This window comes from Camarhynchus parvulus, chromosome 3, assembly GCF_901933205.1.
Source record: "Camarhynchus parvulus chromosome 3, STF_HiC, whole genome shotgun sequence".
NCBI lineage: Eukaryota > Metazoa > Chordata > Aves > Passeriformes > Thraupidae > Camarhynchus > Camarhynchus parvulus.
Window position 1 is genome coordinate 9,108,252 of NC_044573.1, and position 19,950 is coordinate 9,128,201.

The following is a 19,950-nucleotide window of genomic DNA, read 5'->3' on the forward strand; positions in this document are numbered from 1 at the left end:
CTGTCCTGTCTCCTTAATATGAGTGAGAGTAATGTTCTGAGGGCAGGAAGAATTCGGCTTTAGACTGAAAACATTCCCCTATTGGGGTACAGAAAGTGATCACTCTGTAGTTTAATCAGTCTCAGGCCTCTCTTTGAGGGAAATAGTGTGTTGCCTGCAACAGTACATGTAATAATGTTTGCTGAAATATAAACTGTGGCTTTATACCCCAAAATGGAAGGTCAGAAGTCAACTGAGGATCTGGCCACAGAAGTTCAGCCATAGAGATCAAATAGGAATATATCAAATCCAGTACTTTTCCTCAAGGAACAGGTTGCAGAAATTTCTCAATCCATCTCCTTTGACAGTAAGTGCACTCACCCTGTAACAAAGCTGTGCACCACAAACTGCCAGAGTGCTCAAAGATGAAGTTTCCTAATTTCTCCCTGCACTGTGCTCAAGTATTTAAATATTTATACAGTGAGTTTGCTCTTATCCACAAACACAGCTCCCCTGAAACTCTGCAATGCTTTTCCAGTCCATCTACCACAGTGAAGAATCACATGGCACACCACTTAGTCCTCCCCCGAGCCCTTGATAAATATTTCCTAAAGCTGACATTTGGGATTACGGAATGTGTTGTAATCAATTCTTAAAGTTATAGCACCACTGGATTTTTATTAACTTGCACAACAACAACAACAAAAATCCAACAAAAAAATGGGCCCTCATAATCAGTCAGCCTTGTTATATCCTGAAAGCTGCTTTAACAAGCAGGGAGTAATATAGTGTAATTGGTACTCCACAATTTAATTGTTCTGTTCTTAAATCTAATATTGCAGCTGTGGGTTAAGTTTACACCACAGCTTTCAAGAGAACATGAAAGTGTGGTACATCTGTGCAACAGAAAGCTAAACATCTCTCATCTGATGTGTTTACAATGACATTTGATAGCATGGAATTGTTCGGAGTTCATTCTTAAAGCTGCAGAACTGCTTTTCAACGCTGGAAAAAAAAAAGGAAAAAGCCTCCAATCTCCTTCCAGCACCTCAGCTCACACAACCCTGATGCTTGTGGCTGCTGGCATTGCTGGGAAACTGCTGGCTGGAACAATTCCTTCAGGTAGCCTTGAGCTTTTGTCACTTGGGCAGTGGACAAGGGGACAAGGGCATTTTCCTCTTCAGGAGATACAATAATTATTTTAAAAACCAAAAAACCAACAAAAAATCAAACAAACAAAAAAACAAAACCTGGACAGAACAACCCCTGCCATGCATAAAACAGACAAAAATATTTCAAGAAATGTTATTTCATGGATGACTGTAGCATGTATAGAAATGGTGGAGTTTTCTGTTTAGCAGGTGGCAGAACTGCTTATGGTATCTTGAACTTCACATAACTTCTTCACATAACAGCTTCAGCATTATGTACTTGTTAGTCAATTTATGAGGCCCATAAGTAGTTCAAGAAACTTAGGAATGAGCCCATAAATGTCATCTGCAGTTTGTGAACTGCAAGTATCTGACTGTTTTGATCAAGGTTTTTATGGGAAAGTTAAATGTTTATTAAAATTATTTACTACTGCCCCACAAAAAGGGAGCAAGCCTACTGAAGAACTTAGGTAGTGATAAGATGTGATAGGTTGTAGGTCAAACGGGTTGGCAGAAAAGCATTTCTGTTTATGTTTAAGCCCAAATGTTTATACAATTCAAATTTAGAGTGCATTTAGGTGACCAAGAATAGGTCTGTGGAGAGGAGGAATTTTCCCTTTCCCATAACCTGCTGTCAGAAGTACATGATCTCATCAGGCTACTTTTCTTGCTCTCAGCATTAGCCTTTTTCTAACACTTTCTGTCCTTGGAGAAATGCATGATAGTGCAACTTAGTTAAAGAAATCACTTTCTGCTCATTCCTTTGTAGCAGTCCACACCGGCGTCTCGATTTATGCTCTTTAACAGATCAGTCTCACTGATGAAGCTCAGCTATATTACACTGGAATCTATTAACTTTTTAAACTTTATTATTTCAGTCACAATTAAGACTATCTGAAGCCTCTTCATAAAAAAGGGCCATATCAAAAGCTGTACGTTACCAACTGGATCAATGGATGCATTCATTCTGCATCAAAAACCTTAAGAAGGACAGATCTCCTGGGGAGGCAGATCTGTATCAATATTTCAGTCTCTTGAATACAGAAGTTTGATACAACGTGATGCAACACCTGAGCTTCCCCTCCTTTCAATTAACTGAGAAATAAAAATTGTCCTTAGAAGGGAAGAAATGCATTTGTATTGTTTCGTTTTCAGGTTTTCCGCCCTTTCATAGCATCATAATGTTCTTTTCATGGGTGGAAAACTTAATCTTCAAGTTCAAGCCTAGATTCTTCATACAGTTCAGGATGAGATGACTTGGAATACCGGGAATATTTCAGATGTAGAAAATCACCCAATTCATCCAGAGCATTCAAAACCTGTAAGACCATGAGACTTTGTCAATTCTATTGGAAAAGCAATGAACTTCTACTAACTTCTACTTTACTGAAGAACAAGAAGATTATTTTAAAAAATCAATTAAAGTTTAAAGGACAAATGGGCAAATTTTGCATTCAGTCTACAACAGTGAACATCAGTGCAGTTGTAGATGTACAACAGCATCTATGAGAAAGGAATTTACTCCTTCAGTAGGTTATGGTTTATTAGTAAGTACATTAATTGAGCACAGATGAAAAAAATTACTTTTTCCAAAAGCACAGAGACGTAACAACCAAAATAAAAAGTTATCTTTGCATGTGCAACAGAAATGTGTGAGGCTATACTTCAGTTTTCCTCTGTAGCTCCCAAAGACTGGGGTTGCCAATGCATTTTCTTAGGTAGTACTCAGCTCACAGTGCTGAGCAGAGTCAGCATAAATAGTCTGAATAGTTTAAGATCATTTTAGTGAATGCCATTATTTTCTATATCACAGGGATAAATATTTGTTCATTGATACTGTAATGCAATTTGCTGAGCTGTGTCCCCAGCTCCCAGTGGATTCAAAAAGTAGCTGAGGAACTCTGTACCATAGGGAAGCAGCTCAGTGTTTTGCAGCATCTGACCCCCATTCAAGAGCCGCCAACTTTTTGGCATCAAAGAAGGAAACAGCAACTTTGATTTTAAGCCTGTTTCTGTTAAGCCACTAAAACAAGCTCATAAACAAAAAGTAATTTAGAACAAAAAGAAGTAATTTAGTAATGGTTTATGCAGAAAGATAGCTTCCAGGTCATTAAGGAAGTTATTCTTGGGAGCTTGCCCTTGCGTGGATCTTTTCTCTTTAGTTGCAGGCTGAGATACAAAAGGGAAACATTTTCATTGTGCTTGTTACCTGTTGTTACCCTGGGTTTAGGCACAGCCACAAAGCGTTTTGTCCTAAAAGCTTTCTTTCCGCAAGTAATTAAACTCAGGGCATTCCCATTCCCCCATGCTGTAAGAGTCCCACAAGTACTGTGGCAAAAGCACAGCGTGTTCAGTGGTGGCTGGGGGTGCCAGACCTTCCCTGAAGCAGCAAGGTGCAGGTAGCAGGAAGTGAATGCACCATGATGGCCCAAAAATGAAGTGGGCTTGACATTTGGGGGTGGGGAGAAAGGAAAAAAATCAAAGCAGCAACCTCAAGAGATAAATCTTCAGTTCAACTTCATTTCCTGTTAGCAGTTACATAAACCAAAATCCTCACAGCCAAACAGCAAAAGCTGGTAAGTACCAACACAAGAACATAGCTGTGCTCTGTTCTACAAAATGCTACCTTGGTATTGTGCCTTGTTAATAACTACTGAACCTTTAAAAGCAGCAGGAATTTTACACTGCACACGTGCAAAGCAGGTTTTTGATGTTGTTTTAAAGCTACCTACATTGGTATGGGAGCTGCTCAGCAGGGCAGGGCTCCAGCCCCCACATCCACGTGTATCTCAGGATGCAAAAGGAGATGCAGGAGCTCTCTGCAGGCCCCAGTGCTTGTCTGCATGAACCAGTGCCACATTTAACCCAAATGCCTTTCCATGTTCAAGGATTTTTTGCTTTGACTATCAACACTCATGCAAAGAGAGGAAAAGCAAAGCCTGAAATTTATTGTTAAGCCTCTTTGTTTCATGCCTCTAAGTTGGCATATTCTGAAAATGAAGTGTATCAAGCCAGGCCAAAAACACCTTCGGCAAAAAAAGGAAATGAAAAATTTCAGAGTTTATTTTAAACATATTTCCATGCTGGAACAGAGGTTTATGATGGAAGTCTCAACACACTCTTAATGGTATTTCTGATATCAGAGAAAGATACAGAACTGAGACTTTCCAGACAGCACCAATTAAACTTGATTAGGTTCAAACAGTTCCAAAACTGTTTGCAATTTCCACCTGTACCCCCAAGGCTGTCCCATATACTTCTGCAGTTCAAGAAACACATGGAAATATGGAATGGAACTATGGGTATGGAAAACTTGATTTTCAGTTATTTCCATATAGTTTCAGGTTTCCTACTCTGATAGTTTTGACATAGCATTTAACTTGTGTCTTGCTGTGCTTTTCATGTAGGTTTTTATTAGTGATGACAGATTTGGTCACTATTAGAAATAGAAGAATGTAAGAAATTAACTGTCTCATAACTTATTTCAGAAAATAAAATGTATAAGGCTCAAATGGCTTAAAAGATCAAGTGCCAAGGCCACAAAAACAAATGTAAAAATGAATTATTGAGATTCAAAGTAACAGAGGCAGAGCTTCTCCTGACCTCCTTGGCACCTGAAGTTGGTTTGGGCAGGACATGTGCTGCACTCACCGTGTCCAACATCTCCCGTGTATGTGCAGCTGACACGCAAAAGCGAGCCCTGGACTCTGTGATAGGAGTAGCTGGAAACCCAACCACGACCACCCCGATGTTCTTTTCTAACATGCGTCTTGCAAAAGCCCTAAGAAGAGAAAAAGCAGGAGAAAAATCAAAAATAAATTATCCCCAATAAACTGAACACAGACAGAAAACATTCACACATAACGCAACAATAGGTTAAATCCTGTTTTCAATTGATTGAATATTCCCACTGATTTCTGTAAAAGCCAGAAATTTACCGGCAGGACTGAGATTCTTTGCTGCTTAGCAGCTCATGAAGCCAAGGGTGTGAAATACTAGAAATGTGATGGAACAGAGGGCTCTGCAGGTAGACATGATTCATTTATGTCAATGAAAATCTCTGACTACAAATCAAACCATGTGGGCATTCACAGTCCATAAGGATGGAAGGGGTTGGGCTTGTGGAAGGTATGAATTCTTGGTTCCTGAACACCAATAGGAATAAACCTAAAATCTATGTGATGGTTTATTTGCCGTCCCAATTGATCTGCTAGTTAGGAAGGCTTGTGTAGCATGTATGAGACCTAAAGCCCACAGCACCCTAAGCTACCTGCAAATACTTCCTACAGCTCAACACTTCCATTATGCTACTTCTGACTTCTGGTCTCTGTGTCCAAGTCACTGCACAAGTGGTGCTTGAGATGAACTGAATGATAAAACATGTAAAGACCATTCAAAGATCAGATGGGAAAAAAAAAGCATCCTTTTGAACCAGTTCATACATCAAAGGCAATGTGTCTCCTTTAATAATTACAAATTCAAAATCAAAAAAATTCAAATTCAAAATGTTATCAAAAGTATTATTCCAGACCATGTTAAAAAAGGAAAAGAGAAAAAATTTAAAATTCTGACATCTGGAACAACTCAAAATTAAACCTAGGGGCAAAAGGAAAACAGAACTAAATGACAAATTCAAACTACAGTGTATGCTTCTCCTTGGAAGCACCTACCACAGAGAACATCATCTTCTGCAGTGTGTACCAAATAACCCACAAACTTCAATAGTGTTTATTTTGCCAGCAAGGCTTTTTCAGTACTTACCCTATCTTACCAGGCATATAAAGGAGCAAGGGAACAACAGGAGAATCATCATTGCCATAAATGATGAAGCCCATTTCATGCAGTTTTCGTCTGAAGTACCTTGTGTTTTTCTCCAGCTGACGCACTCTTTGGAGCCCTGAAATGAGCCAGTCAGGACAAAAGTCAGTGTAAAGATCATAACTGGAGTCTAGTCACAGGCAAGAATCAGGGCTGGGGGATAACAGTTTGGCTGAAATGTGAATGTTACTATTTGATTGAGAAGAAAAACATGGAATGAGCTAAATGCAGCTACATTGATTATTATGGCATTGTAGGATGGATGGCTAGTACTCCTGTACTTGTGAGGTGCCTTCCCATGGACAGAAACAGTCCCTGTCTGGGGATAGACATATGGACAATTCCCTGGACTTTGTTGTGCTAAGTAAAGTCTGCTAGATGACACACACCTACAGAGAAGTAGTGCAGACAGGACATGGAAATCGAGTATTTTCTTTCTCAATGTAACTGACTATTATCTCTGCATCATCCCTGGCCTCATTTAGCCATGGCTCCACAGATGGGACCCCAGCAAAACTGACAGGAGAGTTGAAAAAAATTATTTTTAATAAAGGAAAAAGACAAAAAACAGCAGAGAAAAATGTGCTTGAAAAGACATTTCAGCCATTTCCTTTGCAGTGCCACAAAGGAGGTGGTTTCTGACAAGTGCAATTGCTTCCCAACCCATTGCATAAAGAGGCAAGAAACAGTACTGTTGTAGGAGATATAATATGTCCTTCCACCATTGCACCTGCATTATCTCTAATCAGTGAGCTGATCTATGTGCTGCTTTTGCACTGCTGTGAGGTGCTGACAGGCATGGTGCCACCTCCTCCATGCCCACATGCCTGCCCAGTGCCAGCTCACGTTCACACAGCCAAAGTAAGCCAGGTCTGCATCTGCCTGACCTTGCCAGAAACAAAACTGCCAAGCCACCCTTAGGCAGATGGAGTCTCCAAACCTAACCACTGCTCAGTAGCTTGTGTCTGCCCAGCAGAGGTGGTGAGAATGTGTGGTAAGACTGGGAGTTAGCAGGACACAGTTACACTCTTAACTTTCATACTCCTGCTGTTCATCAGCCCATACTTTCAATTTCACTTACATTATGTCACCAGACATGAACACTGAAACCTCCAGTGCAATTCATTTCCTCTTTTCCCTTTGCCTTTGCACAGATATTATGTTTTCACTCTCCATTTATGTTTTCATTTTACTTTATATTTTGTTGGCTTCATTCTTCATTTACCACTTTCTGCTGTCACCATTCTCTGACTGGATGCCAGCTTCCTAATTCCCCATCTTGCTCTGAGTAATCACAGTGGCCAGTAAGGCACTTGTAGCAGCTACATGCTACCTTTGGTAGATTTGTCCTCAGACCACATTCTGCCCCCAGCATCTGCTCTGACTTTTCTTCCTTTTCCCTCTTGCCTGAAGTGGGGATCAGCACACTTACATGAACCTCTTCTACATTAATATTTCTCAACATATGTAGGGTTGAACAAGATCTACTACTTCATTTGTTCTGTATCCTCCAGAGTCAAGGTTCTGCCAGTGTTCTGGCTGGGAAATTTATAGGGAAACTGGGACTTGCTTCACAGTGTTCGGTGTTTTGCTTGAACAAATTAAGAGATCTCATAAAAACAGTGCATTTGTAACTTCATGCACAAAACTGCCCACGCAGACAACCTGTTACTTAGAGTCTCAGTCATTCAGTTTAAAGCACTCAGTGGAAGAGATCTGCTGGGTTAGAAAAGGCCACAAATAGTTTAACTATCTCTCTAATGCTGCTAAAGCAAAAACAGCTGTGCCAGAGCAAGGAAAACAAATGAAACACAAAAGCATCCTACTACAAAGCTTTCCAGTCACTAATAAAAACAATAGTCTGTGGTATTTCCAAAAATATTTTTGGTGTAGTAGATCTCAAAGAAACAGGAGGAAGTATTGAGGAGGAGGAGAAGGGAAGGGGAGATGATGGTAAGGACAGGGAGTTAGAGAACTACAGAATAATGTGGTTGAAGTCTAAAAAGAAAATTTTTCCCTTTTTAGAAATTGTAAAGATGTTATTAGCACCTCCTCAATGTCCAAGCTATGAGGAGGAGGGTGGGGGAGTAACCTGAACTCAGTGCTCAAAGCCACTGCTGTTTCTTGCTATCTTAGCAGCCCCTGAGCGAGTTTCCAAACTCTCAGTTGGAAAGCATTTGAAACTACTAGATTTTCAATTAGGGAAAGCTTTTCATAAATGCAGATGTTCTTGGCGAGTGCAGTTTAAGCCTTGCTGCCTTCTCCTTTCTATTCATGTGTTTACCACAGAGCTGGAAACACAGTGTGAGCCACACAGGATTCCAGGCTGTGCTGTTCGCTATTTATCAAACCATATGCGCAGGACCCAGAGTCGAACAGTTTTGTCTCCACTTATTTTTGGTGCTGGAAATTTAGACTCCAGCTAAGGAAACTTTAGAGCTGAAAGAGGAGGTTCAGGCAACCCCCCAAAAGTCACAGACCTCTTCCTTTTCTCATCTTCCTTTCCTGGTTCTACATCCTCAAACAGTTTGTGATGCGAGATCCCCCCTTTCAAGGCTCCCTCTGAAGCTCATTTCAAGCCAGCCAGTGCTGATGCAAAAGAGCCACTTGGATGTTTTAGCAATATCCCAGAATACTAATTTCATTTGCAGGGACGCATTAAAGAGCCAAATAAAAGATCAGAGCACTCACATATATCTGGAGGGAAAAAAGGCACATTAGGAGACGATTGCTACACACTCTGTATTTGTGGGTGGGTGGCTGGGAGGAACCTATTTCTTTACCAAATGTCAACACTTTCCTTTCTCATGTTAAGTTTTGTGGTCAAAGACCACAGACACACATCATATATGCAGACTTCTTATATGCTGTCCCAGTAAGAGCAATAAAAACATTAAAATTTGTAGCTGTATTTCAACACTCTTTTTCATTCTTTTATGGGACCTTCCAACATCAGATAAGGAGGCAGATCTGAGCAAAATGTTTATTTTTGTCTCACTGGCCTGATTTTCCCCCCACACTCCAGATTAAGAGTGATGAATTCAGTTTAGAATCAGGTCTTAATCCAAATTCACTGTGGGATGTTTAACTAAAAGCACCACATTTAGGAAGCATTTTCTTTGATTCCTGAGGCTGGGATCTTGCATCCTTTAATATTTATTGAGTCAAAATCATCCGAGCAGACCCTTGAGCTAAAAGAATATGCCTGCATCTATGTAGGTGTAAGAATTTACCTGTATGGGACTAATTAGAGGATCGGGTCCCTAGACAGTAAATATGTGTTAAAAAATTCTTACTTTGCAAAATCCTTGAGGATTTACAGTCTATGCAGAGAGCTTATAGCACAGCATGCAGCATATCCAGAGAGTTATATTCCATGAAATATGTGAACCACAACACAGCATATGTTTGGAAAAAAACCAGCCTGGACAGGGAATACCAACACTCCTCTATTTAAAACTAAGCACACTAATGCTCCAGAGTATTCAGCTAAGGCTGAGAACAACTTTATTAAGTGCTCTATATCTTGTTATTGGCTAAATTAAGAAGGGACAGAAGGAGAGAAAAGTGAACAATAAACGATTCCCAAATTTCACAAGTTATCTTCATGCTGCTGGGAACACACATAGGTGGTTTATGGGAATTTTTCTGAAATAAAGGATTAATTGCCTGGATGGTATAAGAAAAGCAGATTTACTGCATCAGCAATCCACCTTCTGCTGGCAAATTTAGAGTTTTCATTTGGTTGCACCACTTTAAAAATATTTGGTTTACTGCAAAGTTCTAAGGTATTGGCAATTCTGGGAAAAATGCTGATTGTATTTTTATGTGACATGGATCATTGCATACTGCTGGCTTTAGCTCGTTAATTTATACAGGCTTTTAGAAAGCTTTATAGCTCAAAATTAATATGGTTTAGTTGAAAGAAAAATACCAAAAGAAGGCAAGAGAGAGAGATAAATAATAAAATGCAGTAGCTCATAATTTCTTTGAAGCAACCAACTTTTTAAGAGAGCCACTTGGAGTAACAGACTTGGCAGAAGCTTCGTCACACATTTTCAGAGCACCTGGCATCAGGAAGGCATTCTGACTACATATCTGAGGGCCTGATCTTAGGCTGGCTTCACCTGGCACAGCCCCATGCACTTCAATAGAACTCTGCTCCTCATGCCAGCTGAGGACCTTATCCTGGAAGCAAAAGAGGCGATAAAACTATCAGCTCTCTAAAACAAAACTTCGTTTTCCTCTTCCAGAGATGTCTGCTTTTGCCTTCTGCAAAATGCTCATGAGCAGAGAAGCTGCCTGTGTCCAATTCCTGCACAAACATTCCACCTTTGAACTCTTCCTGTCGGCTCCTACCCTTGGAAGTTGTGACTCAGTCTATTGAAAAGAGGAATAAGCAACCTGGAGCTTTTCATATCAAGATCTCAGGTGTAGGAGGTGAAGGAGAGATATTTTTCCTGAATCCATGCCAGCAAAGCTAACCCCACACCGTGCTGGTTTTTGGCAGGAGGTGGACTCTTCAAGACACAAATCCACCTGCTTTAATCTTCTCCAGCTGTTGTTCCATAGGGCCTTTCTAGATAATTAGTTACACCATTGAACTTGTACAGTGTCAGTGTTCCTTGGATGGAGCACTCAACTCCCTGCCTTCCTCTACGAACAACTAGCTAGGAAAAAGCAATCTTCCATAGGCTGAAAAAACCTGGAAAACAATAGCTCTTTCCCACTAAACTATTGCAGATGGAAGATTTCCTTTTTTTCCCCTCTGTTTCCATTATAAGAGTAACACACATGTACCTCCATATGCATTAAATCACAAATAGAATGCTATAAAACCGGGGCACCTAAAGGAAATATGTTCTCAGATAAAACAATCTTCATAAAAAATAACTTTGCTACGAACTGGGGAGAAGTGAAGACATTTACTTCTACAATCGAATGCTAGCTAGACATCTAGTAATTTCAACTTAATTCAGTTGCTAAATAATCCCTTAAGGACTTATTTTAACTGTGAACTGCTGTAAAACACTTTTTCAGAGAAGATTAAGGGAAGAAAAATAGCAATTTCACTTGAAGCAGAAAGGAGAAAAACTCTAAAGATTCAGTCATTTGTACTTTATTTCTTGAATGAGTCAGATCTGCCTTCCCAGCACTTTATTCAAATACAGAGTGCAGGGACAGCCTTGGCTGAGTCCTATTTCCTCCCAGCACAGGTGATCAATCACAGAGGGCTCCATCCCACCACTGATGCTTATGTCAGGATACAGGGAACATCTATCCATGGGCAGGGTCTACTAGAGGAGAACAGCACTGGTTTAACTTTGAGTATGAAATAACTTTGAATATGAAAAAAAGTGACTGCAAATGAGGCAGAATTTGATTAATCCTCAAAGATGTTGCAAATCACTGCAAACACTCTTAGTCCAAAGAGTGTTTCCTGCTTGTTTAGATCCACTGACCCTCCATGGATACATCTGATGTCCTGTGGCAGGTGGATCACATGGCAGTGTCTGCACTAGAACAGCATGTCTCCCTCCTTTTGAGCAAAGATGTCAGAATTTAGCTCTGTTTCATCATCCACTGTGATGTTCACCTTAGACAAACAATAATTGTGGCAGCACATTATCATCACTAATATCTTCACTGTAGTCATGACTGGGAGCCCTAGTCATGGAGCCAATGCTGTGCAAACAGGGAATAAACGTGCTTAAGGGCTTGAAAAGTAACCACATCCTTACTGGGAATATTAACTTTAAGTTAAGCCAGGGTTCAAGCATTCTGCTTGCTAAGGACCTAAGAGAAGCAATCCCCTCTGAATGAAGCAGCAAAATGAGAATTTGAAAAAGACAGGCTTTATTTGGCATGACTGATTCTGCAAGCTGTTTTGAGCAGGTCCAAGGGGTCCATTGCTAAATCACTTGCAGATTTAAAGCTTACAGCAATAGTATCATGGTCAGTCCAGTCTGGCACAGATTTATTTTGCTGCAAAATGGATTGTTCCTCTTGGCTCCAGCTGCTCAAGTCCTGACAGTGGCACTCATGGAGCCATATGGCAGATCGGCCCTGGGAACCAGTTTGGGTGTGGGCTAACCATTTTGTGGGAGGATTGGTTATTTTTCAGCTACATCAGTGCTCTGATTCAGTTCATTGCATGGCTGCATGAACACTCACACTGGCACAGGGAGAAGGGGCACGAGAAAGGGGATAGGCAGGGGGAGGAGGAACTGAGGACAAGGCTGCACTTCCCTGCACCAGTGTGGGTTTATGTCAGGTCATAGCTAAGGTTCCTGAATTTACAGAGCATCCTGACAGAGCAAAACTAATGTTTTCAAAAGACTGTTGAGGACAGATAGCAGAGGAAGATGGAAACTGATTTTAAGGAGCTGGTCTTCCAGTCATACAAAAAATCTGAGGCTGATGAAAATATTTTTAAAAGGAACCTTTTAAAAACAATTTCTTTAATGCCAAACCAAAACAGAAAGAGCATTCTGCCATTTCTCACAGTTTGAACGAGCTCAAATGCAAGAACTCAAGAGTTTGCTAAAAACACAAATGAAAACAAGTAGTTCCAAAAAGATAAACCAATCAGCACAAATGGCAAAGTAAATGAACATTTTAAAGAAACACAGTCTAAACAACTTCAGGAATTATCTTTTAACAAAACATATTTTACTTGTAGATTTCACAGGGCAAACTTTTAAATGTTTCAGCATCCCATAAAAACATAAAAAATGCCCACTTTGCTTGGTGAATTATTGTTTGCCATGCATTAAACAGAAAAAAAAAGTTTCCTTTACAAATGCTGCAATTTGCTTTTTGCACCAGTATAATCTATTATTAGTCATCAAAAAAATTGCTTTGGACTTCCCAGCAGTTTTAACTCCGTCTGCCTAGTGGTTCTATTTTATCCCTATCAAATTTAAGTGTAAAAATATGCTTTCAGCATTCTCATGCAGAAAGTGGGGAGGAAGAAAAGGTCTGAGGGCACAGCTGGAGGGGCTGTGTTGCATGCAAGTAAGTGTACTTGCAAATTTGTGTGGGGTCCAAACACTGAGTCAACTCCAGTGTCATCACGGGATAAAACCACTAAGGCAGCTGCTGAGTTTCCTGAGGTATCTCCAGTGGTGTAATGAGAAAGCCACGAGGAAAACACATAAAGAATGGCTATATTATGAATTATAAAGAGTAAATGCCATGGGAACTTCTGCTTCCCATATTTCCTAATAAATGAGCAGAGACACATTTGAGATGAAAAGGCCACAAAGGCTTAAGAGGGATAAAAATTATTTCTTTTTTTTTTTTAATAGACTACATGAGCTGAACTGCAGAACTTGCTGCCTTATGACATTACAAGAGGAAATACAGCTGCCAGAAGTTCATACACTTTTGAACAACTCTATTATAGGAACTATGAAAGTGTCTATGATGTTATGGCACTAAGAACAAATGTGTTTTGTTCTACAAGACATTGATTTTCAGAGTTCTGTAAAACATGGCACTGAGAAAAACAGGACTTTTACTCCACTAAAAATTTGATTTCACATTTGCATATTTTGTAGTCAGATATTTTGTTTCAGTTTCTTCTTGAGCAACTTGCTCAAGAAATAATAGTAATATTGACCTCAACCTGTTCCTCCTTCCCAGGCAGGAACAATGCTGTGTATCAGTTTTGAGGGAGCTACTACCTTCTCCTAAATTAGCATTTCTCACCCTTCATTTTCTTGAGTCACCACAGAAAACATGGCAAAATAAATTCAACTGTAATAGCTGGCTTGGGCTCTGTAATATCCTCCCAGTGGCATTATCATGACATTGATGTCCCACAACTATCACAAATATTGATGTGGGATAGACCCACATGTTTACACCTTTCAGTGTGGAACAGACACTGGCTGTGGGTAATTTCCAGCTGAAGAGTTTAGGTTTCACAGAATTACTCTGAAGGTGCTAACTTGTTCCTTCCTTGTGATGAAGCAGTACTCCCTGGGCCCATAAACATCTATTCATATCCTGCAGTCATGCATCCCCTAAACAGATCCTATCCTGGAAATGCCTATCTTGATTCATTTTCCAATCAACCATATTCTTACTAATTGAAAATAAAAGAGGAAAATAGGGAATCAGTTGGATACACATCAGGATACACAAGGACTATTTGCACTTCTGGCTCTGGCATTACCTACTATATAACTGCATCTTTGCTACTCTTTTTTAAGTCAGCTGCTTAACAAATTAGTGGAGAATAAACAGCAAGAAATTAAAGAGATTATAATCTCTTATATCTGGGAAAATAAAGAAGACTAAAAAAAATGGATTTTTCTGAGTGGCAACTTAAATGACCAAGTCAGTTCTCCTTCTCTTAGTTGTCTATTAGTCTGCCAAGGAGTCACAAAGTTCAGATGTAAGAACACGCTGGGTCAACACATTTTTTGTCCCCTAATTTCACCCTCTTTCCAACAAGCACCCTCTAACTCACATGGAACTTTTTAGCAAACTCTAATTTCATTATTTTCTAACACATTCCCAGTGATTTTTGCAAGGCTCACCCCCTAGAGAAATAACCTCAGGAAGATAAGCCCTTGGTGGACCTCTCCTTATAAAGGATTCCCCAAATTGTCCAGGGGGAAGAGAATGCTATTTGAAATAAATTGTAGAATAAACTCCTTCTATGGATCAAAGAGGTTTCCAGAGAACACATAGTCAACACTGCCCTGCAGCAACTTCAGTTTACTTGAAACTTCTCTGCTCCACAGCTCATGCTCTCACAAGAACGACTCGCATGCAGGATTCGCCACCTTCCATGCCAGTGCACCAAAAGAACTCTGCCAAGGTCATTGTCCTTGGAATGAAAAATATCTAAGGATAGACAGTGCTTTCTCCCTTCTTTCTGTTCCTTGCTCCTTTCTAAGCCACCACCTTCCTCTCTGCAATGCCAAAGCAATGCATTGCATGTAGTGTGGTCCAGCACAGCATTTTTTTCCCCGTATTTTGGCTTGTGGGGTTTTTTTGTAGCCCACAAGACAGCCTAATGAAGGAAGGCCCACATAAAAGAAAACCCAAAAGACTAAAATAATGAGTCTGGCTCAGAAGGACTAGAAACATTTTTACACATCACAGCCAGCTTGCTAGCCTTTGTGCAATGGTCTAAGTCGTGATATATGATTTATTCATTTGTTTTTCTACTCATTTGCATTTTATATTACAAGACAATTTTAAAAAAAATGACAGAACACTAATTTACTTCATAACAGATTTGCAGAAGACTTAATAAGCTCTTATTTCATGCAGAAATCCAAACACTGTCTTATTAAACAACACTGCTTGTTGAAGAGAAAATGCTTCAAACTCTTAGACCTAAGACAGACACGCACATCTTAAAATACTCCATCTTGAACCCAGTTCTCCTGTTATCCTGCACTGAACTGCATGCAGAATCACGCTAGCTGAGGAGCATTTTTATCAGGCTTTGAAGGCCGGGAAATGCTCTGCATGTTTCGTGTTTTACACGGAGCATCTGCGAGCGCCTGAGTCAGCGAGTGCCGGGCAGGCTCAGTGTCAGACCGCCCTCTCACGGCAACGCCGGGGCAGGAGCCGCGCCCGCTGCCGCCGCCCCAGGCTACGAGAAGGATGTCAGAGACCTCTCTTATCCCCAACACATGTAGGCATCAGCACATGCAACCAGGACCTTCCAAATTTCAAGTTGGGAGCAGTTTTTTATGCTCCGGCTTCTCTGCGAAAATGACCAAAGCATCGCTTTATCATCGCGCTGGAGTTTTGCTGCCTTTTGTCCTTGCACTCAGCAGCATTTGGCACTGGGATTGGATTCTCCATCCCTCCTTCTCTACTCTGGGTCTTGTAAATTCTGGCCTCATTAATAGCCTTGTATCTATCATGGCTCGAAGCAGCCCTCTAGGGCGCTGCAACAGAACAGTGCACAGCAGTATCTTACCTGCTCTCCTCTACCCTTTATCTCTTCCATTCCCACCTCATCCCAGTCATATCTATCAGGGAGGACTAATACAGGACTAATTAATTCTGTAACAGAAAATAGCACTGCTGGACCAGTATAAAAAAGATTGCAATTCAGAGCAGAATCTGTATCTTCAGCTGCATTTTTAAGAATATCAGCACTCCCAGGCCCTCGTGAAAGAAAACTATACAAATTCAATCACTTTTTCTCCATGCTGGGATTTAAGTCCTAGAATATCAAACACATATCAGCATTGCTTTGAAACAGTAACAGATAGGTATGTCACAGTTGTTTTGCTGCTTGTTGTATAGAAAACACATTACACAGATGATAAAACATCACACAGAGGATAAAGCAGGTCACAGAGAGGATTGGACAGTAGCGGCATCTGCAACTTAAAGTGATGAATAGAAATACATCTAATTTTTCATCAGGACACCAAGCAGTCAATTCTTTTGGGACAAAATGTAGTACAAAACTAGGCTCAGGAAACCATAATTGATGCCTGAGTTAGGTAGGAATTATTATAATCATCTTCTCATACTATTATTTAGCATACAGTACCTGTTCTGAAATGCTGCACCATGCCTGAGTTGCTTGCCATTTTGAAGGTTTACACTTACAAAGAAGCTAATCTGACAGCACCTAGCCCATAAATGAAGTCATATCCTTATGAAACCCACTACAAAGTCAGACAATATACTCCAAGGGAAATCTATGTATTTCAATTTGTTGCTGTAAAGCAGGATGGGCTGGCAACAACACAGCCAGAACTCCAAAATCTTTCCATCTCTGCTGCATGTGGATGAGTATGGAAAAAACCTCAGGGTTTACAGTACTTAGAAGTATGACGATTTGGGTATTAATTTTACAATAAGAAGGATTTCTTTCTTTTGCACTGCTATTGCAATACTTTGCTGCTGGATGATGTTTTGCTGGGAGGGAGGAAGGGAGGGAGGGAGGAAGGGAGGGAGGGAGGAAGGAAGGAGGCTTACCTTGTGTTGTCCCGTCCAGTCCCATGAGACATCTCATTGCCCTGATGATTTGCTCTGCTACAGGGGGACACATGGATGTGGCGTACACAGCACTATGAGAATGAGTTCGTAAAAAGTCCACAAGGTCCTTACACAAGCAAAACAGAGCATGAATGAGCTTTGAGCTGGCCAAACAGCAGATCTCCCTCTTAACTACTGCAGGAGTGGGAATGTGCAGAAGGAGGAGGACATTTCACCAGCTACTGGATTGCATTCTTGACTGCCACTGTTAATACACGGCCTGAAGAAACATCAGGCAGGTCCAAATGCTTTACCATATAAGTGGGACAATTACAGCTGAAACAAAAATCTGGAATAGAATAATGTTTAATTCTGTGCTCAGACTTATTATAAAGGAGCCAAAATGATTTCAAGACAAATGAACAGCTGCACTTAAAATAATGCTGCTCAGTTCCCCTCTTGTAATGAAACAAAGCCTATATGACATCAGTATAGGTCCTCTGCTACATCACCTAGCCCAGGATAAACAACCTCACTGAGATCTATCTTTGTCTGTAAGCACATAAATTTTCAACCAAAACTTTCAATCAGTGTGGCAGGTACAGTCATGTCAGTGTTGGTATAACTGCTTTAACATTTCCTAAGAACACAATCTGTCCTCTTAGAAAAACCATTGATATACTGTAGGCATCTCCAAAACACCAGTAACTCTCCTGAATTCAGGCATGCAGTAGGAATTCAGATCTTACTAAGATCATCATTGTTATAACAACTTATATCTCCTAGTGTGAAATATCAGAGAAACAGTTACCACACTAAAAGTTAAGTGCATGTTAGTGAGAAAGGGATGAGACCTGTTTGAAAATTGACTTTGCTAAAAAAATAAAATCAGAAAAGAAAATCCAGTGAGAGTAACACAAATCACTACCAAAATGCTGTATGAGTCTACATAGTAACTCCAGCGCTGAGGATAAAGATTTGCCTAATCTTACACAGGTTGTGCTTGGCCATATTGCATTTGTGTTCCTAAGGGTTTGGTTAAAAGCTAAGAAGGCTTCTGGGCTCCAGCTGATGCAGAATAAACAGCACCACTGTGAGTTTTTGCCTACAGAAAGGAACATAAATGGGTGAATGGGTGACCAGCCTTCCAAGGTTGAGAAGCCTGAGGCAATACTTCGCGATACACATAGGCGTGAAAAGAGTGACGTCTTTTCACCCAAAAGAAACCTCCCAAGGATTAGAGGACAAATTACATGGGACTTTACTTTTCACAGGTCTAATCCTTCTATACTTTCTAGCTACATTACCCACATTATTTTTGGTAAGAAATAAATGTACAGATACAAATTCAGGAAGCCAAGGAAACAAAGAAAATTGATTCGCGATCTATTATGACACTTGGTTTTAAGATCTCCAGGGGCAAACCCAAAAAAAACAGTAAGAGATACAAAGTTTATACTTTCTTATAGCCCTTTTATTCTACTGTAGGGCTACCCTTATTAATGTTATCCTGACAACAACCATATGGGCTGAATAAACAGGCTTCCCACTCATTCAGCAGACTGCTTAAAAAATACATTCAGCTGGGTATGAAAAGAGAAAAATAATCAGCAGCCATTTGATCTCTCTGTCAAGCAACAAAACCAATGACATTTCACAATGGTGCTGATTGTGCTTTCTCTTCTACACCCCCAGTTAAAGCAAGCTCAGCTCTACTTTTTGTTGACATCTGTTGTTGGCAAGAGATTGTTTTGTTAATGTATGCGGAGCAACTGAGGACAGAGAATTTACTATTGCAAAAGGCCCCCAGTAACCTCTTTCTCCATTCTCCTAAAAAATGTAACTATGTCAATTCACAACTCTTTAGGAATTTTATTATCAGTGGATGAAACTGTGGTTTCAATCTCTCAATATTGCTTCACATACTGTTTACAAATGTGAAACAAAGTAATGAGCAATCCGCATGCAAATTAATGTAGGGAAGTATATTAGCCAACCACAACATGTCCAAACATTTCCAAGACAAACAACAATCATCAGAGTGGCACAGAATAATCCAACTCAAGCAAATTACATAATATGAACATGAGACAAAAATAAGAAAGTCTGACTGTTTGATGTGCATTTGGGATCCAAGCAAAAATTATGCTAACTTTAGAACAGCGCTCACGTTAAGCAGTCTGTTCAAAAAGATACTGAAAAATATCATACATCATACAAAAGCAGTTCCCATGCCCTTGATGTGAAATTGTTTATGATTTCCTCCTACCTTTTTGCCAGCTATGTATCCTCCAGCTGCACCAAAGCTCTTTGTGAACGTTCCCATTAATACATCAACATCATTGGGACTCATCCCGAAGTATTCCACAACTCCTCGGCCCGTTGCTCCCACTGCACCAATGCTGTGAGCTTCATCCAAGTAGAGGTATGCTTTGTATTTGTTCTTCAGGGAGACTATCTCTGGCAGGCGTACGATGGACCCTTCCATGCTGCTCGTGGAGAGAATCAGGGGTGAGCAACACACCCTCCACTGACAGAAAATATAGCCATTGATCGCCTTAGTCCACCAAAGTTCTTCTGGAATCTCAATTTTTACTTACAATCCAAAAAAAACCACCAAAACTTGCAGCCCATTCCCACTTGCAGGTCAGTACAAAAGAGTTAAATGGTTTTAGAATTCAAACATTGAAAACCAGTCAAAAAGTCTTTAGATGTTTGTAAATTGTCAACGTGTCAGAGGAGAGAAGGAAAGGTGTAAAGCAAGGTGGAGATACTTATTCTAAGCAGCACGCTACAGTTCATCTCTACAAAACAAATATTATAAAGAACAGCTATAATTCAGTCTGGTCCTTGCTTACTTCATTGTCAGCTACTGTGGCAATATTTGGGCATAACAGCTCTAGAGCAAATTCATCTGGTGCAGAGGAGCTGGGTCCAACATACACGGGAGATGGGCCATGTGAAACCCACAGCTGGTGCTATAAACTCTAAGCATTCCCAGTGTTCACAGAATCACAGATTAAAACAGGCAGCT

At 40.3% G+C, this 19,950-nt stretch overlaps 1 protein-coding gene across 1 annotated transcript in view; it reads right to left on the reverse strand.

The window, feature by feature from the left end:
* Positions 1-1,986: 1,986 nt before the first annotated feature.
* Positions 1,987-19,950, reverse strand: part of SPTLC3 (serine palmitoyltransferase long chain base subunit 3) — an 80,968-nt gene continuing 63,004 nt past the window's right edge. Inside the window, exons 8-12 of the mRNA XM_030945718.1 lie at positions 19,186-19,405; positions 16,917-17,043; positions 5,892-6,027; positions 4,782-4,911; positions 1,987-2,449 (exon numbers count right to left, since the gene is read on the reverse strand). Of these exons, the coding sequence (XP_030801578.1) occupies positions 2,336-2,449; positions 4,782-4,911; positions 5,892-6,027; positions 16,917-17,043; positions 19,186-19,405 (727 nt within the window). The 3' untranslated portion in view covers positions 1,987-2,335. The remainder of the gene's footprint in view (positions 2,450-4,781; positions 4,912-5,891; positions 6,028-16,916; positions 17,044-19,185; positions 19,406-19,950) is intronic.